The 23,225-nt window shown below is 56.8% G+C and overlaps 1 protein-coding gene across 4 annotated transcripts in view; it reads right to left on the bottom strand.

The window, feature by feature from the left end:
- Positions 1-23,225, bottom strand: part of CELSR1 (cadherin EGF LAG seven-pass G-type receptor 1) — a 136,742-nt gene that overhangs the window by 35,586 nt on the left and 77,931 nt on the right. For all 4 annotated transcript variants that reach the window (XM_073882615.1, XM_073882616.1, XM_025882031.2 and 1 more), the window contains exons 5-9: positions 22,991-23,079; positions 6,582-6,739; positions 5,411-5,574; positions 4,856-4,981; positions 3,550-3,716 (exon numbers count right to left, since the gene is read on the bottom strand). In XM_073882615.1, the coding sequence (XP_073738716.1) occupies positions 3,550-3,716; positions 4,856-4,981; positions 5,411-5,574; positions 6,582-6,739; positions 22,991-23,079 (704 nt within the window). The remainder of the gene's footprint in view (positions 1-3,549; positions 3,717-4,855; positions 4,982-5,410; positions 5,575-6,581; positions 6,740-22,990; positions 23,080-23,225) is intronic.

Raw genomic sequence — 23,225 nt, 5'->3', positions numbered from 1 at the left:
TCTCCTTCTCCCTTTCCCTCTACCCCTCACCCCTTGTTTGTGTGCGTGCGTACTCTCTCTCAAATAAATAAATAAAATCTTTTTTTAAAAAAATATTTTTTTCAAGGCGCCTGGGCGGCTCAGTCGGTTAAGCGGCTGCCTTTGGCTCAGGTCATGATCCCAGGGTCCTGGGAATCGAGTCCCGCATCGGGCTCCCTGCTCAGCAGAGAGCCTACTTCTCCCTCTCCCTCTGCCTGCTTCTCTGCCTACTTGTGCTCTCTCTCTATCTCTCTGTCAAATACATAAATAAAATCTTTAAAAAAATGTTTTTTTTTTCGTTTTGGAAGAGAGTGTGCACAAGCCCGGGTGGGGGGAGGGGCAAAGGGAGAGAGAGAATCCGAAGCAGGTTCCACACCCAGTGCAGAGCCCAATGCGGGCTCGATCTTGAGACCCAAGATCATGACCTCAGCTGAAATCAAGAGTGGGACGCTCAACCGACGGAGCCACCCAGGTGCCCCAAAACATACCTCTAAACACCCCATGGATCAAAAAAGAAATAATGATGGAAAAACAGAAGATATTTTTAACTGATTATAAAGATAACACAACTAATAACGTGTTTTGGTTTTTAGTCTTAACCGAGAGTGAAATCAAGAAGGTGACTTCACCATTTTATGCTGTGTCTCCTTTTGTCCACGGAAGTTTCAGTCAACCTGCTTCATTTCCCTGGCTATGCTTTTTCACTGTCCTTGCCAACAAAAGCCCAAGGCCGGTGGATCAACACAAAAATGACATCTGTCTACAGACAAAGGCGATAGAATGAATCCCAGGCCCACGTGCAGTGACTGCTTGCCCCCTCCAGTCTGTTGTCGGATTTAAGAGGGGTATTTCACAATAGCCAGGTGATCCCCCTTGACAATGCAGGCGGAGTGAGGGCGCCTGAGAGCAATTACCCAAATTGTGTGGGCTATAGGATGACTACGAAGCTGGTTTGGCCTGCCACGGACGCCAGGAACACCTATGCTGCTGCTTCACAGAGCTCACAAGCCTGCAGGAGGCCTGCCTTCAGACATACCACCTAGAGATAACCCAGACAGACCATTCCTGTAGCGCCCAGCTGACCACCCTTCAGGCCCTGGAGTGGCCTTTGGGGTGGCCACTGGGGTCTGGAGGATCCTCCCCCTCAAGGCCACTAGTCTTGCCACCCAGCCTTCAATGGGGAGGAGCCACCCATAGTCCCTGGCAAAAAAAAAAAAAAAAAAAAAAAAAACCCTAAATTTTTGGATTAGCTACCCATAACATAATTACTCAAACAATACGGGTGTTTGTGGCTTTCACTGTTGCTCCTCCTGAAAGCGTACCTTTTTCCTACAGAGACCCCCACTGCCAAATGACAACCTGCAAGTTCCAATCCATCACCTGAGTCGAAAACAGCCAATTTAATTTGTTCCAACACTGAAACAACCACAGAGAAAAAATACCATCCCGAGGCAGAACTGTGCTTGCCAAGTGTTGGCCCAGAGCTAGCCTCTGGGACTGCTGGTAAACCTCCGAAAGCGCGAGATAATAAGGGAAACACAATGATGCTGTAATTACGGGATACACAGACTGCACCTTCAGTCCAACCTGAATGGGCCGGTGCTGGGGCCGCTGCTGAGCGGTGAGGCAGGGGAGCAGGGCAGGTGGGGAGGGAGAGGCTTCCGCCAGGGGCTCCCTGCCCACACAGGGTTAGTCACAGCCCCCTGGGGCCCGGTCCTCACTGGTCTGTGGGCAAGTCCGGGGCCTGTCCGTCCACTGGGAGTCCCCGGGGTCCAGCCCCTGCTGACCTCCGACACGGAGCTCACAGGGGGCGCTGGGCAGTGCCTCTGTCCCCGCCCGCTGTCCCTGCCACTCACAAGTGTTTCCAGGAGGACAGCCCAGAGGGGCAATGGAAGGGGGCCCTGTGGACACCACAGAGCCCAGGTGACAAGGGAACGAGGCTTCCCCTGAGCAAAAAGAGATTGAGGTGGATGCTCCATGGGGTCCGTCTCACGTCTGACCTCCTCTGACCCCAGCACAGCCCGCTCTGCCTGGGAACTAAGTCCACTCCACACTGGGCAGAGCAGTCTCCGGGCCCAGGGCAGTGGAGAGGACCGACACACAGCTCCGTGAGGAACCCCCCACCACCAGGAGAGCCGTCACAGCTGGGCAGGTCGTCCTGGGAGCACAGTGGGGTCCTCAGGGGCGGCTCAGCCCCGAGGCGGAAGACGAGGCTGGTCTAGACGGACACTCAGTGTGGCTGAAGACTGTGAATGACCCGTGCGAAGGGGGTCACATGCACCCAGGTCCTGCATCACACTCACACGCGCAGACATGTGCCAACACGCACATGCACACACACACGTATGCACACACACGTACACACGTATACATACTTAAAGGAAACTACCGAAGAAAGGCAGGAGAAAGCAACCTGGCTATGGAATTCCTTCTAATCCTGGGTCCCACAGGCCGCTGCTGTGTCGGGAGGCAGATCAGGTCTGAAAAGGGTCACGAGGTGGGACTTTCTAGGGGGGAGAACCCCCAAGTGTGGCCCCCCAGTCAAGGGGACTCCGAGGTGGAGGGTTTGGACAAGAACCTCCTATCCCCGCCATCACTGCAGACAGAAAGTCCCTGGAGACGGGAGACAATGGCAGGCCTGCCCCCTGAGCCCCCCGGGGGCAGAGTCTCCTGAACCCTCCCATACATCAGTACCCCAGGCTGGCAGCGAGGGTGAGAGTTGCTTGCACTTGGCCAGCCCGCTGGGGTCGCTGGGTGACTCTCACAACCTGCAGGAACGCCCCCTGTTTCCCCAAATGAAATCTCTACGGAGCTGGGAAGACGCAAGGGGGAGCTATTTGTGGAGCAAAAACTAGGGAGTACAGCATGTTAAAATCACGCTTTCAAGGTTTTTAGGAACTGCTTATCCAACGTTTTCAATCAACAAAACGGTGAACTCCAAAAAGATTAAGAGAGCACACGCACAAGGAGATCCCAAGTTCAGGAGGACCCTTAGGAACCTCCCGGCAGAGCGTAAACTCGGGGCGCCAGCCCGTGCACGTGGCCCCCTCAAGCACGCGGCCACAGTCTGCCTCCAGCCTCGGGGACCCCCTGTCCCCACCCGCAGGTGCTCGCCGCCCCCTGCAGTTCCGAAATGCCCGGGGGCCACAGCCGCGGTCTAAAACACACCTTGGCTGAGTTTTGCCGCCGAGGAGCTGGGCCACTGGGTCCAGCCAGCCCTGCACGCAGCCCATGTCGGGGATAAAGGAAGAAACAAAGCGCTGGAATCGACCACCCCCGTGGGAATCGCAGCTGCAACTGGAGGGCCCGCGCGCTTCCCAGGTATGAATGGCGAGACTGTGCGGCCGGCTGGGAAAGCAGGCTCATGTTCCCTTCCTTCCTCACACCGGGGACCCTGCGGGGCCGGTGTGGGCAGAGGTGGGGGTGGCGAGAGGCGAGGTTCCCGCCCCCTCCATGCAGCTCTGGCTGCACCCCTGGGGTGCACACCGGCCCTGCCACTGCCCCGGGGGGGGGGACGTGGTTCTCGCTCACCTGGAGATGGAGCCTGGAGGACGCGCCTGCCGTGGCCTCCATCAGCACGCCGTCCTCCTTCCTGGTCCGGAACATGAGCCCCAGGTACCAGGGCACAGAGATGGTGATGTCCAGGTCGCTCCAGGACACGAGGCTCTCCCCGCTGAAGCGCTGGGGATGAGGCATGACTGCAGACACAGAAATGCAGAGCCCCGGACATCAGACATGCCTCGGAGAACCTTTTTCAGTTGCAGGGAGGGCAGGACGGGCTCCCGGGGAGAGGGGGGGATTTTTCATTTCAATTCAAAAGCCGGTCTCAGACTGCCATGTGTCCAGCACCTAATCCTGAGTCCAGGAGCCACAGGCTTACAAAAGCCCACTCCCTGGGGCACCTGCCACCTTCCTGGGCGGGGGGAGGTTGAGACCGGGGTCAGGGTGGTGTTCTCAGTCCCGGCCAGGGCATGACAAGGGGCTCTCAGGCTGGATGGAAGGCAGAGTGCGGTGGCTCAGAATCCTTGGGCTCAGCGGATGGGGTGCTGGGGGGCCCTCTGGGCACAACCCACCTGTCCCACCCCACGCCCGTGGGACAGTGTGAGCCCGCAGTGAATACCACACACGTGTGCACCCCCACCTCAACCCCGCAGCCTGACCAGCCCTCGTCTGTGCCTGGGGTGGGCTCCGACCCCCAGGCACGCAGGCCACTGTCGCCCTATTCCTGGTGATGTGCATGGGAGTGGGGAGGCTGCTGGCCAGCCGAGGGCTCCGAGACACTTGGGGGGGGGGCCCAGGGAGGTGGCAATGGGTAGATCGAGAGCCTCATGCAGTCTGTTACACTTGGACAAACTGGGTGCCAGACGGGCCTCACCGTCTCCAGACCCCGTGTGTCACAGAGAAGCGGGGCGGGGCGGCCCAGTCCTCATACGAGGCTTTAAAGACGAGCCGCAGTGGCCAACAGCACAGGGCACACCAGCTGGGGGCTGCCTCTGGGGGTGATGACCTCGTGCGCCCTGGGCTGTCTGTTTCCTGCTCTTATGAACCCAACATTGGCATCTGTTTTCTCTGGGCTCGCGGCCTCCATAACAGGAACTCTGGGCGTGGGCGGGTGTCCATCCGGCTGCTGCCCCAGCTTCCTGCATGTGCCCCCCAGCCTCTCACCCCAGCCAGGTCCTGTGTGTGCTCCTGAGCTCCACCAGGGCCCACGCCTGAGGACACACGCACCACCAGAGGCCGCGGCTCTGGACGTGCAGGCCCCCGTGTGAGCCCGGACGCCCGGCAGTGAGGTCCCCGAGGCCCCGAGGCCAGATGGGCACCTGGGCCAGCCCCTCACCTTGCTCGCAGTTCTTCCCGCCAAACCGGAGCGGGCACTCACAGAGGTAAGTGTTCCACCTGCTCACACAGGTGCCCCCATTCTGACACCAGGTCCCATCACAGAAGTTCCTCTGAGCAGCACAGCCTGGGAACACAGAGTGGGAAACACGAGTAGACGGTGCGTCGGTCACGGGGGACCAGTCACTGTTCCCTAACACCGGCCCATGTGGTGGGAAGATAGCCCGGGGAGCAGCGGCCCTGAGGGGAGGCAGGCCAGCCCGGGACCCTCTGGCAGCAGTAAGAGTGTCAGACCTGGAGTGGCACAGGACGCACTACCGGTCCTGCCCGTTGGCCGGGTCCCCTGGTGACAGGCCCGAGTGCCCTGCCCAGCCCGGCCCCGTGGCGTCCCCGCACCCCACACTGCAGAACACCCAGGCCCCGGGAGCGGCACATCTGTGAGCCAGGGCCCCCCTCCTGGAGGCCCACGGCTAGGCGCACACAGGCTTGGCTCCAGAAGAAGTCACTGCCTGGGCTGTGGAGGTGGCCATCCCCTGCATGGCCGCCCACGCCGTACCTGCCCTGGTGCCATTGTTGGCAATGAAGCTAGCCATGTCCACGTTCCTCCCGTCCACAGACAGGTTCCGCATGCAGCCCACAAACTGCCGATTGCGCACCGGGAAGGCTTCAGGCAGGTTAGGGACGCCTCCCAGGAGCAGAGGGCCGGTCAGATCCAGGGACCTGGGGATGCAAAGCCAACCCCTCTGGCCTCTGTTCCTGGGTGGCCAGAGGCGGCGCGGGGCTCCTGAGGCTGCCGTCACGGCACGGTGGCATGCGCCACCAGACACACCCATCCTCTTGAAGGTCAGTAACTGAACAGGGAGGCTGCCGGCCAATAGGTCAGAACACAAAGGGCAGGTCCTCCTTCTAGGGCCATCCCTGGCCCCTCGACCCTGCATCAGATCCAGAAAGACGGAGTCCCCACCCACAGCCTGGGCCAGTCCAGCCCACGCAGAGCAAGTAGCCCAGCAGGCCCGAGCCCATGCCAACCAGTGGCACTACCCGCCTCCGACCTCTGATGACCTTGAAGAGCTCACGGCAAACCAGACCCCTGGTTCTGCAGGGGCAGCTGCATGGCCTCGGGCAAGAGGCCTAATCTCTCCGGCGACATCTTTCTTATCAGTAAAATGGGCACAGTCCCAGCCCCACCATAGCTGCTCCAGATGCTCAGCACGGATCAGGTGGTCTAACCGTGGACTTCCAAAGCTTACTGAATACTCCACCAAAACACGGTTAGAAAGGAACAGGAACGTCTGCTTTGGCTCAGGAGACTGGCGTGGCAGCTGTCTGCGTCGTCAGTCTGGTTGGAGTTAGCATGATCTGCAGAAAACCTCCAGGATCTAACGGACGGACGTTTACTGGCCCGCGGGGACCTGGGCCCGAGGGATCGAGGCCAGCCGCCCCACAGTCTCTGGGGCCCGCAAGCCAGCTGTCACAAGTGTGGGTTTGACCTGGCCGTTACTTCGGCAGAAGTGATAAGGGGACTTATTCTAGAAGGTTCTAACATGTCAGAGGGAAGGTGCCCCAAACAATGGGAGGGACTGTGACTCCAGCCTGGATTGGGGCTGCCAGGGTGCTGGGCCCAAGGTGCCCGGCATCGGGGTCCTGCCCTGGACGACGCTGTTGGGGAGTAGCAGTCATGCGGGGGCGGGGGGCTGCCTAGGCCTCGCCCCTCCTGGGATGCTCACTTCTTGGAGCCACTCTGTGTGCCCTGGGCAGCGCAGCTGTAGTTCCCGATGAGGCTGCCAAAGCGCACGGCCACGGCCGTGTCACAGTTGTCCACAGTCACCACGGCCACCTTCTCTCCAGATGGCCCGTGGGGCAGGCCCAGGCGGCCGATGCTGGGCTGTGGGAAGAGAAAGCACAGAAGGCATGAGCATGTGCTCCCACCAGCAGGCACATGCTGCCCGCCCACAGGCTCTGAGGACACAGGAAACCACATGTGGACAGCCTTGTTTTAAATTACTTCCCCCAAAACAGCTGTCCCGGGTACCCCTAAGCTGTCCCGGGTACCCCTAAGATGTATGTCCTTCCCAGAACCTCGAAATGAGCCCTTCCGGGGAAATGAACGGTCTGCAGGTATAATTAGCTGAGACAAGGTCACACTACAGTAGGGTGGACCCTGATCCCATGTGACTGGGGACCTTACAAGGCCCAGACACAGAGCCACAGGAACAGGGCGATGTGGTGATCGATGGAGGCAGACAGAGTGGGGTGCTCCAGGCCAAGGAGCACCAGGGGCCGCCGGCACCACCCTCATCTGGAGAGACAAGGAGGGCCCCTCCCCTGGAGCCCTCGGACGGAGCTCGGCCCTGCTGACACCTTGATCCTGGACTTCCGGCGCCATAACCATGACGGAACAAATTTCTGGTGTCCTAAGCCACCCAGTTTGTGGTATTTTGTTATAGCAGCCAAGACCAAAGTGTTGAGATGCCTCCTTCCGAATATTCTGCCTGGGAGCCCAAGCGTTGACTGGACCCGCGGCTGCACACCTCTTGACCGGGGTCTGGCCCACCCCTCCGCGTTCCTACAGTGTGGACCCCCAGGGGCTTCCAGTCACTCCTGGACCCAGGCCTTTCCTCATCCTGGGATGACCCTCCCATGCCCTTCACTGGCCTGAAGCCAACCACCCTTCCTGCCCCAAGACCAAGCCCCACTTGCCTCGAGCTTCTTCCCCCTGGCCCGTCCGAGGGTCTCACGCGCACAGTCTCCCCACCCAGCACCCTGGAATTGGTGGCTTTGGGTAGAGCTGGCTCACTTCTTAAGAAGCACGTTCCCTTCTCAAGGAGGCCTTGGTTAGAGTCCAATGATAGTAACACCAGGCAGCCTGGCCCCTGTCCCTGGGCATCCCCCGTGCCAGTTTCCTGGCCTGCCCCTTAAGGACCCAAACACGTGCACCCAGACAGCCCTCACCCCTAAAAACAAGACTCAGTGCCACCACACGAGAGCTCTGGGGTCTGCCTGAGTTTATAAAATGCTGCAATTTTATGCTTCTTTATAATGGTATTGGAAACAGGGAGTGGTAAAAATACAGAGAATTTGATTAAATCAACTCCATGTCTTTTTAATAGGGAAATAACAACTTCACAATTCATTTAAAAAGAAATCTTCGGGTTTTCAGAGGAGTAAAGAAGTATCCACTCGATCGAGGACACTGGGCAGGAAGGCAGGACAAGGAGCTGCTGCTGGTAACAGGAGCTCAGCCAGGTGGCCAAACTGCGTGATGCCAGGGGCTACGCCATTCACCCTGGTGGTGTCCCCCTAACCCCAAGTTGTGCAGTGCACAGCCTACACCACTGTACATGGTGACCTCAGCTGAGCCTTCCACTCCCTCTTGGCCAACCATCTGAATGGACAAGGCCCATCACTGAACCTCGGTTTCTCTGCCCACAAGAGAAGGATTTCATATTAGAATACCTGTCCTCTCTATATTACAGGGACTTCAAAAGTGACATTAATATAAAGCACATGATTCTCCTGAGAACCCTTCTTTGGTAAATCCAAGGGAGGCTTTTACCACGTGACCCCGTACCCCGGTTCCTGGATCATCTTCTTCATTTTCTTTTATATCAGTTGATGAGATCACAAGATCTGATAAGCTACATCCTCAAAGAGTTCACCTTCCGTTAAGCAACAGTTAGATGAGTATAAAAAAATCATCTGTTTTCTCCCTCTGTTACGGCAGCCTGCTTTGGAAAAACATGTACAAGTGCCTACTACGGGTTACTTAAGTGCTAGGCGCCATCCCGGGGGAAGAACCGTCCCCCGGCTGTGCGAGCCCCGCGTTATCTTTACGACTTATAATTTGCATTTTGGGGGTTGGGTGGGAGCCTTCTCGGAAGACGTCAACGACGTTTACCCTTGGAAAGCTCTAATGAAGCAGAGCTGCTGTTGGCAAGACTGCAACTGTTATAAACTGCTGCTCGCAATCAACGGGCCAGGGTCCTGGGATCCAAGCACTGTGGCGAGGGAGGGAGGATGGGAGGCGAGAGCCCCCGCGGACACCAGCACTTGCATTGAGAGCAGCACTTGCTGGCTGGAGGCAGCCCACTGTGAAGACAGACGTCAGAGCCTGCCTGCACGTCATCAAACCAGCCCGTCGGCTTTCAGGAGAACACACAGTGTCTGCTCGACATCGTCCAACACCTGCTTCTCGATTCCTGCCCCTGCACCCACGGGCGGTCAGGTCAGAAGTGATGGCCCTTCTGGCTGCGAGAGCAACATTCTCAGATGAGGAACGAAAAGGACCAGCAGGAAAGACACCGTGAAGTATCTGGGGGGACCCCTGCCCCACAGAGCACCCCACTGTCCCACCCCTTCTCAGGCTGCCCCAGAACACGTAGCACGCGGGACAGCGACTTGCCACGTCCGCCTCACGCGCCGACAGCCGCTGCGTGGTCAGCCGTGGCAGGAGAACACGAGGGACGTGTCGGGAGAGGCATGCACGGGGGCTTGGGGACGCATCGGGGGGGCTCCTCTAAGAGTCACGGGAGGACCTGGCAGCTCCCCTGCTGGGGACAGACCCGAGAAGCTGAAAACAGGGACTCCCGCAAAAACCTGCTCACGGATTTCAGAGCACCACCGTTCTCGATAGCGAAAAGGTGGAAACCACCCAAGTGTCCGTGAGCAGAAGGATGGTGAACAAAATGTGGTCTCTCCATTCCACGGAATTACAATCCAGCCTTTAAAAGGGATGGGGCGGCGACAGCTGATACAGTGTGGATGAGCCTCCAGAACGTGACGCTAAGTGAAAGCAGCCGATACAAAAGGTCCCGTGTTGCACGGATTCAATTTATGTGAAACGTCCAGGACACGCAGATCCATAGACAGAAAGCAGCCTGGTGGTTTTGGGGCCTGGGGTGGGGGGTAGATCGGGAGGCAGTGCTAGTGGCTACAGAGTCTCCTCTTAGGGTGCTAGAAAGATCTCTGACCTGGATGGGGGGGAAGGCTGCACCATGTCGTGAATGCGCTAAACGGCAGAGGTGTTCACTTTACAACGGCTCCTTTTCCGTGATGTGAATTGCCATTGTCTGGATGGGCATCCGCCCTCCTCGACCCCCGTGGCCACGGTCCACTGGATAACCGCTGGGAAGCTCCTTCCCATTTTGATCGGAAAGTGGGGATAAAATGCACCGCGAGGCCTTCGTGTTGAGACCGTCACCAGCAATAAAATGCAGGAAGAGAATGAAAGCTCTCCGTCAGGCGGGAGGTGTGCAGGTCGCCGCGCAGACAGCCCGAGTCAGCTCAGAGACGCGAGATGAACACACGGGCAGGTGCGCTGGATCTGGGCTCAGGTCACGTGTTCTTGCCGAGGGACGACAAAGCGTGTCTTCCCGCGCACGGCCAGCACGTAGAAGGAACCCCCCGCGGGGCAGAAATCGGAGGACCGTGGCAGCCCCGGGCTTACCTCTGTGTGTCCGCCTCTCGTGTTTGAAGAAGAGAGAGCGGGTTAAGCTGCCCATTCGGAGCGCAGATGCGGGGATTTGGCACAGGCGATGAGAGAGAGCTCGCCGGAGCACCACTGGCACAGGTGCACAGAACAAGAGAAAGAACAAGACAAAACAAACGGTCTCTAACATTCTTAAGAACTGTGAACGTGTGCCACGCATCTGCACACAAGAAAAAGACGCGGGCAGTAAAGAGGTCACGTGGCAACAATTCTCACGTTAGAAGCGGGCTGGACACAGGCAGGGCGAAGGCTGGTGGCCCTGCCTCTCCTTTCCTTGGGCTCGGCTCGCCTGGTCAGGGGGCCAGCCAGGCCCCGGGGGGCCCCGCGCTGCAGCAGCCAGGCCTGGACACTCAGGGTCCGAGCAAAGCGGGCAAAAGCAGAGGCATGAGCCAGCTGGCAGGGCCGGCAGATGGTGACGCCGGCACCCCTCCTGAGCAGAGCCCGCCACGGGGCAGGTGGAGTTGGGGCCAGCAAGGACAGACCCCACCAGGCTCACCCCTGCCGCCAAGCGAGAAAAACCAAGAGGGCTGCCATGTGCTTTGAGGGGGGACCCGAAAGCAAAAAGCTGTGCAACTCTGTGCAGATCCACGTTCCTGATTCTCCGTAAGTCCCTCAGAGGTCATCACTTAGGGTCTGTCCCTTTCTATTTTCCTTCAATTTATTTTCTTCTCTATGTGCAGACCCTCCCCATGCGCCTCCATTCAGATGCTCTCAAGCAGCTGGTGGAGATTTTCTGTGTGCACAAAAGCATTTGGTCCTTACGAAGTACTCACATTTCTACAGCCTTTTACGCTGCTGCAAACAATTCCTCATCAGGGAGGCTGATGGGGTTCGGTTTCAAATGCTGGATGCGGGGGGAAGGCAGCATGGGGGTGCCTCGAAACCAGACACCAGGAGCAGCAAGTCTTGGGAAATAAATGGATTCATGCTCTGTGTCAGAAATGATCGACCAAAATTCACATCAAAGAATTCACACACGGCTGGACTTTGGGAATGTCCTAAGGAGTCAAAATGCAGCCTGGAACGTGTACCGACTGTCACTTCTCACACGCACTGGGGCTCAGACCGGACGTGAGGGTCTGCTGAACAGGGCCCGAGGGGCAACAACCACTGCCCCAGGAAACGTGGGCCAGACTCCGCCGGTCCCAGCACAGAGGTGGCCAGCCCTCCCCAGGAAGCAGGCATGGCATTTCTTTGAAGCAAACTGGAAGATGGGGTCATGAGGAGAGTAACATCCAGATGCACACGTGCTTCCGGGATCCACACCAAATTCCTCAGGGGCCTCCAGTGGGACGCTGGGGGAACTCAAAACACGGGACCAAGGTGCTGACTCCAGGGAGGCCCAAGGCGGGCCTGCAGGGAGTGCCCACGCTGGTAGGAAGGTAGCAGGACACGGTCTAGCTGGAAACCACTCTGAGCCTCAGTTTTCCCACCTGTACCACGTGGGTGTGGACTCCCTCTTGCCCTCCAGACAGGATCCCTGCTCCCCAGGCAAGCCTGCACGCAGGTGCTTTGGACCCCGGGACAGTGAGGTGCTGATGAGTCTACATCCTTATTTGCAGGGATTCACCACCAGTACCACACACGAGACGGGTAGAGAAGGAACGTGGGAAAGATAGGTCAAGGAACATGGGGGTTTAACCTCAAGGCCCAGCCACTTGCTATCACCTCTCACCCCTTCTGATTCTTCTCAGGGCACTTGGGCTACTTGATTTTTCTTTTACTTTTTTTTTTCTAAAGATTTTATTTACTTATTTGACACAGAGAGCAAGAGCACAGCAGAGGGAGAGGAAGAAGCGGGCTCCCTGACGTGGGACTCCATCCCGGCACCCTGAGATCATGACCTGAGCCGAAGGCAGATGCTTAACTGACGGAGCCCCCCAGGCACCTCAGGCTACTTGATTTTTCTCGTCCCAACTTGCCTTGCTTTCCCCGTCCCCCCGAAAGCAAGTCCCTGCTGCAGGAACCCCACCTGCCCGCTCATACTGTATCCCACGACAAGGCTTGGCCACATCAGACTCAATGCATGGACGCCATGCACGTCAGGCTCACCTGCACTCCGGATCTGCCACACAGTAAACACGGGAGGAACCCAAGAGCTACACAGACTAGACAGGCTTCCCCAAGGCCGTGAAACTGGCCAGGCGTCTTCGGAACTTGGCACACGATTCTGTGTCTCCATGAGGACAAAATGGCTTGCTCACCGAGAACCCGGCTGCCCCTCCCTCCGTGTGGAGCTGGTGCCCACAGCCCAGGCCCGGAGACGGTTCTGGACAACGGCTCATTCCCTTGTCCCACGTCACCTGCATTTGCAGTCAGGCGGCTGGGGTAAAAAGTCAACTCAGTGGCCAGCAGAAGCTCCCCAAAATTAAGTTGTAAAAGTGTTTACTTCTCAAGCTTTTATCCTTAATGGATAAAAAAAGCCCAGACCTTTCTTGATTGTTTTTCTGTAAAGACGTTAGAAACCTCTGTCCTGAGGACACAGCATCCCCCTTAGGGGGCTGGCAGCAAACAGCTGCCCGCCAGTCAGGCAAGGCCACTTACTGGCCACCAGGTGGGGCAGACAGTTGCGTATTCTCACGAGGAGACACGCCAAGTCCCTGTGCACAGCTGCGGCTGAGGAGCGGTCAGGTGCTCCTGACTCCCTCACCCGCTCGTGGCCGGGGGCAGCGTCCTTACCACCTGGCGCCTGGGCGGCCTCTTCCAGAGACTGGAAAAGTTCATGGCTACCACCTTCAGGGTCCTTTGGGAACAAAACAGAAAAGTGGATCTGAGCCCCTTTGCAGAGTGCCTGAAGCTGGTCTCACGCCAACGTGAGGCCCAGCCGTGGACAGCATGTCCACAGCCTCTGATGAGCATCGCCTCCCGGAGGCCAAGCGCTCACATCCTGACCCCACAGAGCAAAGTCACCTGACTTCCGTGCCCGCCAGACTCATCTATAAAACGGGTAAAAATAGCACCTCCCTTGTAGGATGAAATGCAGAATGAATGTGAAGGGCTTGGCACCGCACCCCAGGCGTGAGGGGAACGTCCCACAAAAGCTTGCTGCTGCCCTGTGGTTGCTAAAAAGATGGGATGAAAAGCCAAAAAAAAAAAAAAAGGTGCAAATGGCCATTCTCCCTATATTGTTGCTGTCCTAATATTTTCTTGTAGTTAAAAAAGAAAAAATTCTTTTTACGTCTTTAAAGAAAAAAGGAGCAATTCGCACCTTGCACGTAACTGTGTCTTCAGGGAAGCCCCTGTTCTTCTCCAGAGCAGCCCCAGAAAATGCTGGATGGTGCCAACAGATGCTCCGTGTTTGGGGGCGTTAAAAAGAGAAGATTTTCAACAAGGGTCAGAACCAAGTGCTCACTCTAGAGTTTCTTAAAAAAAAAAAAAAAAAAAAAATCACACCAGCGCCTTCCGTTTCTCAGGCCAAGGTGGACCTAACGTCTCCTTAGGTGGCCAAGCCTAGTTCACGAACGATCCCAGCCATGGATAAAACAGGGGCCCTGTGCTCTTCTGGTGGACGTGTATGACGGGGGTCCGTCGGGGCCGAGGGCTGGAAGGCCTGCGTGCTCAGCTCTGGGTACTAATAAGCGTCTCCTGCAGGCCCCAGTGATCTCCGTGGGGACAACTTCTGCTCTGGACGAGATCCACGGGGCACGGCGCCAGCCCCTCACCAGCCCGGCCCTTCACCAGACAAAAGCTCCCAGGGTCTGTAAGGGGCCAGGAGTCTCCACTGCCATCCCCACTGGAGGGGGTCAGGTCCCCCCTCTGCGGCCAGCTTGGCCAGCAGGCTCCCCGGGTTTCTGGGAACCAGGGAGTTTATGCAGATTTGCTCCGAGGGGGTCTTTTCCTCCAATGACAAATGAGGGGCTCAAAATAGGGGTTCCTGATGTTTAAACAGCACCTCTTGGAAAGCTGGGGTAATGATCCTTCTCTTGGGGGCTTTACTCGACGCAAACTGGGGGGACCTTCAGGCACCGGATGAGAAGCTCACGTCCCTCCACAGGTGGGGTCTACAGATCTGACGGTCGGCTACTTTCCACTGCACGAGAGGTGGGGCAGGGAGCACCCTGAGCAGTAGCCCGCGGGGTCCCAGGCACAGGGCCCTGGCGCCTGGGAGGGGCTCCTGGGGCCGCCGAGGTAGGCTCTGGGCTCAACCCACCCCTCCCAGGACGGAGAGGATGGATGGCTCCCGGCAACAACAGTCACTCCCGCCCGCGCAGATTCACGGGCCACCGTCACCTTTTCAAAAAGCCTCCTCAGACGAAGGGAGAAAGGCTTATAGGAGATGTGCACACTTACACACACGTACTCACGCGTATGTGAGCACACACATTCACTAGCATGCACATGCACGCGTGCTCACGTGCATACACACACACTCCTGCAAAGCCTCGCCTGCTCCCGCTGGGACCCTAACAGGCCTCTCTCAGTCCCCAGAGTCTGGACAGCAGCACAGAGACCCCCCCCCCCCGGGCCCCTGGCTCCTCCAGGCCGCCCACAAACCCCAGGGTCTGGGAATCCGTGTCGCCCTTGGATCCGCGGAGCCCACAAGTGGGCGAGAGCCACTGGACCCTGGCTCGGCCCACCTCTGGCCCCCAGGGCCTTGCTCTGGGCCTCGGCTTCCTCCTCCAAGGGTGGACATGAGGACCCCGGTCGGTAAATGTCCTCGTCCCCCGGGGTGGGGGCAGAGGCAAGGAAAGGCAGCAAGCCTGGGGCGGGGAGGGGCCCCTCGGGAAAGCTGGGAGGGACGGGGGCGTGAGATAGGCAGCAGGTGCAGAACAGTGGCCGGTGCCAGGCCGGGAGCCCAGGCCCGAGGCTGACTTTCCACACCAGGCCGTGGAACACAAAGGCCCCAGGGTGGGGCTGTGTGAGTCCCGGGCAATAATTGTGTTTCCACACCAGGTGACTGTCTACCATCTGATGAGGCCGTGTTTTGGAGAGGAAGCATGTGAGTTCCAGCCCCTGGGCCGCCCACAGGCTGGGGCCCTCACCAGAGTCTCTCGGGGACTGCTGGCCCGGACCCCCACAGAGGCGGCTCATCGGGCTTTTCTCTCTGCCCGTTGGGTTCCCAGGGAGGCACCGAACCTTCCAGGCCCAGGCTAAAGCGGTGGCAGACATGGCCCTCCGATTCGGTCTCGAGAGCCCTGATGGTCGGTATTTATGGACCACCCACGGGCACAGATGCAACAGAGGCCATTCCGGCCCTGGAGAAACGGGCTGCATCCGCGGAAATGCGGCGGGAGAGAGACAAAAGCACTCGCGCTCCAGACTGGAGGCTCGGGCTGAACCGGCGAAGCCGCCGAGCAGTAAATCATGCGGCTCCTTGTCAGTGGGCGAAGCAAAGCCGGTGGGGCCTCCGGTGCCGAGGCAGGGACAACAGCCCGGCCCCTCCTTTCCCCCGAAGCCTTGACGTCCTTGGCAAAAGTTTACCTAAACGTTAAAACACCTGGTTCATGGCCCCATCACCCAGGTAACTTCTGCCACACTCGTGAGAAAACAGAAGACACAAAAAACATCACAGAAAAGGTACAAAATAAACACAAGCGACATCCCTTCCATCTTTCTCCTCAGGCTCCTCCACCATGTGGTGGACTGTGGACAAAAAAAAAGCCACAGTGTTTCTGTCACAGAATCCCAAGAAATAATAAATATCTGACGTTTTAATACACCACACTTTGGGGTGGTTTATGACCTAGAGCAGAAGGTCTCTGACACATGCTGTTGATGGATGTGGGGTTTCTTGGGGGGGCAGGGGAGGGTACCTTTCAGAAAAAAAATATGCATATGCCAGCACCTATTTATCTATCTTGCAAAGTTCCATTAACGAAGCCTTTAATTTTGAGATCATTTTAGATGTGCACGCGATTGTCACAATAAGAGAGAGATCGTGGGCCCTTCCCCGGTCTCCCCCAGTGGTAAACGTCCTGCAAAACGGTAGGAGCGTCACAGGTGTCAGGGCCTGGCGTGGACAGAACCGAAACGGCAGGACAGAGAACATGCCATCGCCCCTGGGACCTCACCTGCTGTCCCCCCACGGCCACGCCTGTTTCCCTCCTGCCCTCACCTCGACCCCGGAAAACCACTAATCTCTTCTCCAATTCTGTCCTTTCGACACCTCAAGAATGTTTTATAAATGGAATCACGCGGTACATAAGGGGGCGAGGCCGGCTTTTGTCACTCAGCGTATGTCTCTGCTGTCGGGCACCCGGAGTCACCGTCCACCTTCCGTGGGAGGGATGCACCACGGTCCGCTTCACCATTCCCCCACGGAGGCCACTGGGCTGTCTCCGGTCTGGGGCTGCTGTGAACACCCGTGTGCAGACCTCCGTGGGGACAAGAGCTGCACCAAGTCACGAGGGACACGAACCTCTGGTTTTCTTCCTCTGTGCAGTCTTCATCTGGTTTTCCTATCGGGGTACTACGAACATCCCAGAGACCTGGGAAGCATCCCCTCCTTTGCTATTTTTCTGGAAGGGACCATTCAGAATTGATGTGATTCTTTATAAACATTTGGCAGAATTCTCCAGTGATACCATCTGGGCCTGGAGAGTTCATTTGGGGGAGTTTTTAAATTACAAATGCCATTTCCTTAACAGCAATGTGGTCATTCGATTATTTATTGCATATTGGGTGGGCTGTGGCGGCTTGTGCTTTTGAGAAATTGGACCGTTCCATCTGGGCCTTAAATGCACACAGGTAGGTTGTGTGTGAAATTCCTCCGCTGCCCGCCGGTGTCCGCAGGGTCTGTTCTGATGTCCTGTTTTATTCCTCGCAGTGGGAACTGTGTTGTCTTTCTTTTCCCCCTCAGTCTTGCTAGAAGTTTACCAGGGCTGCTGATCTTTCCAAAGCTACTTCATCGATTTTCTGTATTACTTTTCTGTTTTCAACTCTTCTGGTTTCTACTCTTATCGTTATTATTTCCTTCTTTTGCTTACCTGCTTCGGGTGTATTTTGCTCTTATTTTTAGAAGTTCTTAAGGTGGAAGCTTAGATTACTGATTTGAGACTTTCCTTTTCTCCCTCATAGTGTTTTTAGTGCTATGATTTTTCTTCTCGGCAATGCTTTAGCTACATCACACGTATTCTGGTATTTTGTATTTTCATTGCCTCTAAGTTTATAACAAATTTTAAGCAAACTCCCTTCCTTCTTTCCTTCCTCTATTTTCTCAATAATTTACTACATCAGCCAAAGCTCTTAGCACCGGTTAGAGTTAGTGGTAGAGTCAGGCCCAAGGAGGGAGCAGCTTACAAGCCAGTGGCCCAGTGGGTCAGCACGTTGTTTAAATAACGGTGCAGTGAGAAAATAAATAACCGTGTTGAGGGTAATGGGAACGGGTTTCTCACTGAGAGAAAAGAGTTACAAACATGAAACAGGAAAGACTAGATTGACTCTGTCGTGTCGGGATGGAATTCAAGGATTTCAAGAAGTAGGGACAAAACCACCAGGACCTTCGGGATGTGCGTACGCGTCTGTGCACACACACCTACACACACCTGTGTCCTCGTTCTGCCTGGTGAGTGAGACACCCCAGCAGCGGCAAGAACCCTTGGCACCCAGATCTTGATTTCTCAATGCCATTCTTTGCAAAAAGAATCCAGAGTTCTGTGAGTAAATGGCTCATTCCAGGGCTGGGGCAGAAAAAGTACAAAATGAGCCTGGAATATCTTTTTCTGCCAAAAAGCAAAGGAGTGCTAATAAAAACAGTGGGGGTGCCCAAAGGCCAGAGCTATATAGAGCTCTAGCACTTACACCCAGCAGCCAAATCTGAGATATGGGCCAAACAGGAAACAATCTGAACGTCAAATTAACGAAAGCAATAGGGGCGCCCGGGCGGCTCAGTCGTTAAGTGTCTGCCTTCGGCTCAGGTCACGATCCCGGGGTCCTGGGATCGAGCCCCGTGTCGGGCTCCCTGCTCCACGGGAAGCCTGCTTCTCCCTCTCCCACCCCTGCTGCTTGTGTTCCCGCTCTCGCTGTGTCTCTCTTTGTCTCTCTGTCAAATAAATAAATAAAATCTTTAAAAAAAAAAAAAAAAGAAAGCAATAGATTATGGTCCACTGAATAAAACAGGAATTTGTGAAACCATAGTAATATAAATACACAGAAAGAAGAGAGAACTCCTTGTACAGCAGAAAGCCAACCGATACATGTGGAGAGCTTGATGGAATTAGAACACAGCCAACATTCAGCACAGCGACACCTAACACAGGTGTGACCACTGAGGGTGCTCAGACCAACAGGTACAATAGGGGGAGTATACATATGGGGGGGTGAGGGATAGAGAATAATAGAGCAAAAATGGAAAATTGTCAACAATTGGGCATCAGGGCAAAGGGAATATGAGTTCTTGTTTTAATTTTGCAACTTTTCTGAAAGTTTGCAATTTGAAATTAAAACGTGTATGGTCCGGGGCGCTTGTGTGGCTGAGTCAGTTAAGCGCCCGACTCTTGATTTTGGCTCAGGTCATGATCTCAGGGTTGTGAGACTGAACCCTGAGTTGGGCTCTGTGCTCAGCGGGGAGTCTGCCTGGGATTCTCTCTCTCTCCCTCTCCCTCTGCCCCTCCCCCTGCTCATGCTCTCCCATGTGCATGCGCTCTCTCTCTCAAATAAATAAATAAATCTTAAAAAAAAAAGTGTACGGTCTACAACTTTAGGTCTTCAGTGCGCTTGTTAAACCTATGAACAACATTCTTAGAGACCTTTCCGCATCAGCAAATAGAGCGCGACCTCATTACTTTTCATGGCTGTGTGACACTGCACTGCATGAACGACCCTCCTTTCTACTGAATACCTTCTCAGTTTCTGTAGGTTGGGCTCTACCAGAGAACGATGCCTCCCCACCTATAAAAAACAACAATTACAAATGCTGCCATTTGCACAGTTTTGGAAAGAAGTACGTCTATCACTCTGAAGCCCTTGAGTTTTCTGGAACATTCAGCAAAGCCGAGGGAGGCCCCCCCCCATCTGACCCCAGAGTGCAGCGTGTGGGGCCGTTACTCTGCACTGGCCCGCACATCGCCCACTTCCCTCGGGACACCTGGAGTTCTAATGTGAGGTCAGACCCAAAAGGTTAGGAGTGACTTGAAGAAACACAGGGTCTGAAGTGTGGCCGGGCAGAGTAGTTTCAAATGACCCCTGCTCTGGGTGGCCCCTTTCCTCAAGGTCCTGGAAACCTCAGGCATTTGGATGTTCCACCCGATTAGAAGCAGAGGACACTGATGCTGGAGGGGGAGTTTCCATTCAGCCGGACCTCTCCTGTCTTTATGAAAACATTTCCAGCACTTACCAAAGGCAGCCCACATCATCCCAGAATGGCCCTGAGCCAGAAGAGGCCAAGCCCACCAAGGCTGGCACATCCAGCCCAGCCATGAGGGGCTCTACCCCCTCGTCCAGGCACGTGTGGCCGGCCAATGCAGCAGTGTCCCCTGCTGAGGCCTCTGGGGACACATGACAACAACGGGAGATAATTCTGGTTGTCACAACTGGGGGGTGCTGCTGGCGCCAACGGACAGAAGCCAGGGACACTGCTCAGCACTGTGCAGGCCCCTGGAACACAGAATGAGCCACCACTGAGAGGTGTCAACAGTGCCGAGGTGGAGACACCTGCCTAACACACCTCACCTCCTCCTAAGTCTCTTCTTTGCCCAACATCCAAATCCCCAGCCGGTGTGGTCCTGCCTCACGCACCACCTCCAGCACACCCTCTCTCCGAGCCCCACGCCCTGCATGGTCCGTGTCTGCCCAGCGGTCGGGAGATCGCCCTGCAGACTCCCAGTGGGCACGGCTGGCATGGGCAGACACTCCCCGATGCCACGGGAGAGGCAGACACAAGCCATCCGTGTTTGCCCAGGATCTTACTCAACGTGTCCTTGATGACGTGTCTATGTCCCCAGCCCTGGGCTGAGAGATGCTGGGGCAAAGTGAGAGGCCCCCACAGGACCCCTGCAGACGCCCAGGCACAGAGCAGGTGCTCAGGAAGTGAGAGACCCCCTTTCACAGAGTCCTCTCCAGGAAGAGCAAAGAGACAAGACGGCCACATGAGAGCCGTTTCCATGGGGAGCGTGCTTCTCCCCGTCCCCCGGCTGCCCCGTGACCAAGCCTGAGCTCCAAGTGGGAAAGACATAACCTTCCCCATCAGGTACGCTCACGCTTCTGCACGTTGGTGATGCGAAAGTTTATCCTGCAAAATAGCCTCAGAAAAAAATGCACATCTGCGATGGAGTCAGATCACAAATCCTCCAGATCGGCCCCAAACCTCTGCAGGGGGGCATGGGAGGGGCTCTGCCGCGCTCGACAAAGTCCAACATGTTTGTGCAAAGTGTCTGCTTTCAAAAACACCTTCCCAGGAGAAAGCCCAGCTCTCGTGCATCTTCCCTTCATGGAAGGCAAATGACACCAACAGACCCTCTCGTCTACAATGTCATGAAGCAGAGAAAAAGCAAATGGACTTTGGCCTGCTCCCTGCACGGGAGGCCGACCCATATGGACTTCATCAAGGGTTCACTGCATCTGGCTTCTGGCTGGCTTTGGCCAGCGGGAGCCCAACAGGAGATCAGAGGGAGGGCAGGGTGAGCCACCAGGAGGGCCTCCGCGGAAGGTCACTGCCCCACGTAAGTTGCTTCTCTCCACGACTCTGTCTTTGTGGGCTCCGCCCTCCCCTGTTCCTCCAGGCCTGAAGGTGGTCACAGCCCTGCTGCTGCCACCATCCGGGGTCACACACTAGTCCCCGTGGGCACCCCACGCCTTGCCCCCTGTTTTGGGAATAAGTCCTGCTGAGAACATCCTGTTTGAGGGTTCCCTGTTTCCTGTGAGGACCCTGCCTGATAAGACAGCCCGGACAGACTTGGGGAGGGTCTGCAGGGGCCCCCACGGGTTCCCCTGCAGGATGCAAGACATGCAGAGCAGACCACACCTTGAGAAACAGGAGGCCAGGGAGGGCATGTGAGCCAGAGCCGGGCAGTGGGAGAGTGCAGGATGCAAGAGATGCAAGAGGGGACCTCTGACTCTCCACCATTCTTCCCTCCCAGACCGCCCTGAATTATTCAGATACGTCGTCTCGTACACAGAGCGCAGGTGAAGGGGCCCATGGCCGAGGTGCTCAGGAGCCCAGGCAGGTAGGGCCGCACCAAGGACCACAGTCGGCATGGACCACAGAACAAGGGTCCGGAGGGCAGAGCCACCAGCCCTTACGGACCACTTCCTGAGTCACTTTCACCCCTTATCCCAGGGGTGCCCTGCCTCGGGGCCAGCAGCCCTCCCACCCCTGCCAACGTGCCTGCTGAGCCCTGCCCAGCTGCAGGCCACGCCGAAGAACGTCACCGCATCTGGAGACGTTAAGAGCCTGGGGCGCTGAGTCACATAGAAACAACACGCTCCCCCCCCGGCCCTGCCCCCGCGAGACAGATGTGCACCGAACACTTCCCGACCGTGTGACCCGCGAGCCCCATCGCAGAGGCCTAAGACATACATGGAATAACCTCAGGCAAGAGAGGAAGTGGCTGAGCCCCAGAAAGGAGCAGCCTAATCCCGCGCTGAGGGTCTGGCTCAGTGGCTCAGCACTGCTGAAAAGCCGGCCCTGGGAACGGAAACGGCGGGCTGCAGGGATGCACCCCTGTGCGTCTCCTGGCGGGAGACTCCCTCTTCTGGAACATTCCGGCGGGGGGCCTCCGCGGGGGGATTTGCCAGCAGGCAGGCCCCTGGTGGATGCTCTCTGCGTGCAGGCAATGGCCGAGGATGATGCATTAGGACCTAAGCAGGGGTGACCCCTCCCGACCCGGCTCAGTTACTTGGGCCATCCACAGATGATTCTAGAACATGCTACGTGCAGGCACGCTGATGGGGAGGCCAAGGCCGACACGGTCGGAAAGATGAAAGCCCTCAGCCGGGCCTGGGGAGGTGGGCTCCCACATAAGCAGGAAGGAAAAGTCACAGGTGTGCCTTCTCTGCTTCCCTGACAGAGCATGGGCTCTGGGGGGGGGGGGGGGGTCCCTGGGCCTAAGCGGGCGGACTGGCATCCAGGCAGACAGAACAGTCCCTGAGCTCAGAGCGAGTGTGCCCCACGCTACAGAGACACAGCCCTGTCCTCAGGGGCTCCTGACCCTCCAGCACACAGGGGCACCGTCTACTCCCTGTGCCCAAGAGTAGGCTGTTGTCCCTCACCTACCTGTGGGGGGGCCCCGGAGTGCCCCGGGAAAGAGAAAAGCGGCTTGCAAAAACCACAGCGGGGGCAAGGGGAACATTCTGATGAAAAAACTTGTTTCCTCACAAGCCCGTGCACAGCAAAATAAAACGAAACCCAAACTGCCCACACCTTTGCAGCATTTCCTCCAAGACCCTCCTGACTCTTGCTCGGGTCACGTCCAGGTCAGAGCGGATAATTCTGGCTTTGGAGTCGCGTGCGAATGGCCTAGAATCACAGCCGCCAGTAACGGCTCGAGCCAAGGCCGCCGCAACGCATGAACGCCTTCTGCGCCTTCCCCGCCGCGGGGTGATCCCTGGGGGTCCCCGAGTCTCCCAGCACACGGACCTTCTACAAATGCTTATTGCCTAAGTCATGTTTCCAGCCAGTATAGACGTTTTTAAACTTTGGAGTATAAATGACTTAAGAAAGAAGAGCTGCCAGGCTGGCAGGAGGCGTGGGGGGGGGGCACCCCGTCCTACCTTGTTGTAATATTGCACCCGCACCGAGTGCCAGCGCCCGTCACTCACGCCCCCGGGAACCTGGGGTGTCACTGTGGTTGTAGTCTCACCTGTGGGCAGCGGGGAGGGGGGCCCAGAGAGAACACACGTTAGTGGGCCACGAATAAGACAGTCCGGATAAACGCTCTCTTCCCACGGCACGGATGACGCGGTGAATGGCTTTTTAAATATTTTTAATCGACAGATGTACAGTGAG

Source organism: Callorhinus ursinus, unplaced genomic scaffold (genome assembly GCF_003265705.2).
Source record: "Callorhinus ursinus isolate GAN/ISIS: 27379988/994484 unplaced genomic scaffold, GSC_fseal_2.0 scaffold48, whole genome shotgun sequence".
Taxonomy (NCBI): domain Eukaryota; kingdom Metazoa; phylum Chordata; class Mammalia; order Carnivora; family Otariidae; genus Callorhinus; species Callorhinus ursinus.
This window is presented reverse-complemented; position numbering and strand designations above follow the sequence as displayed.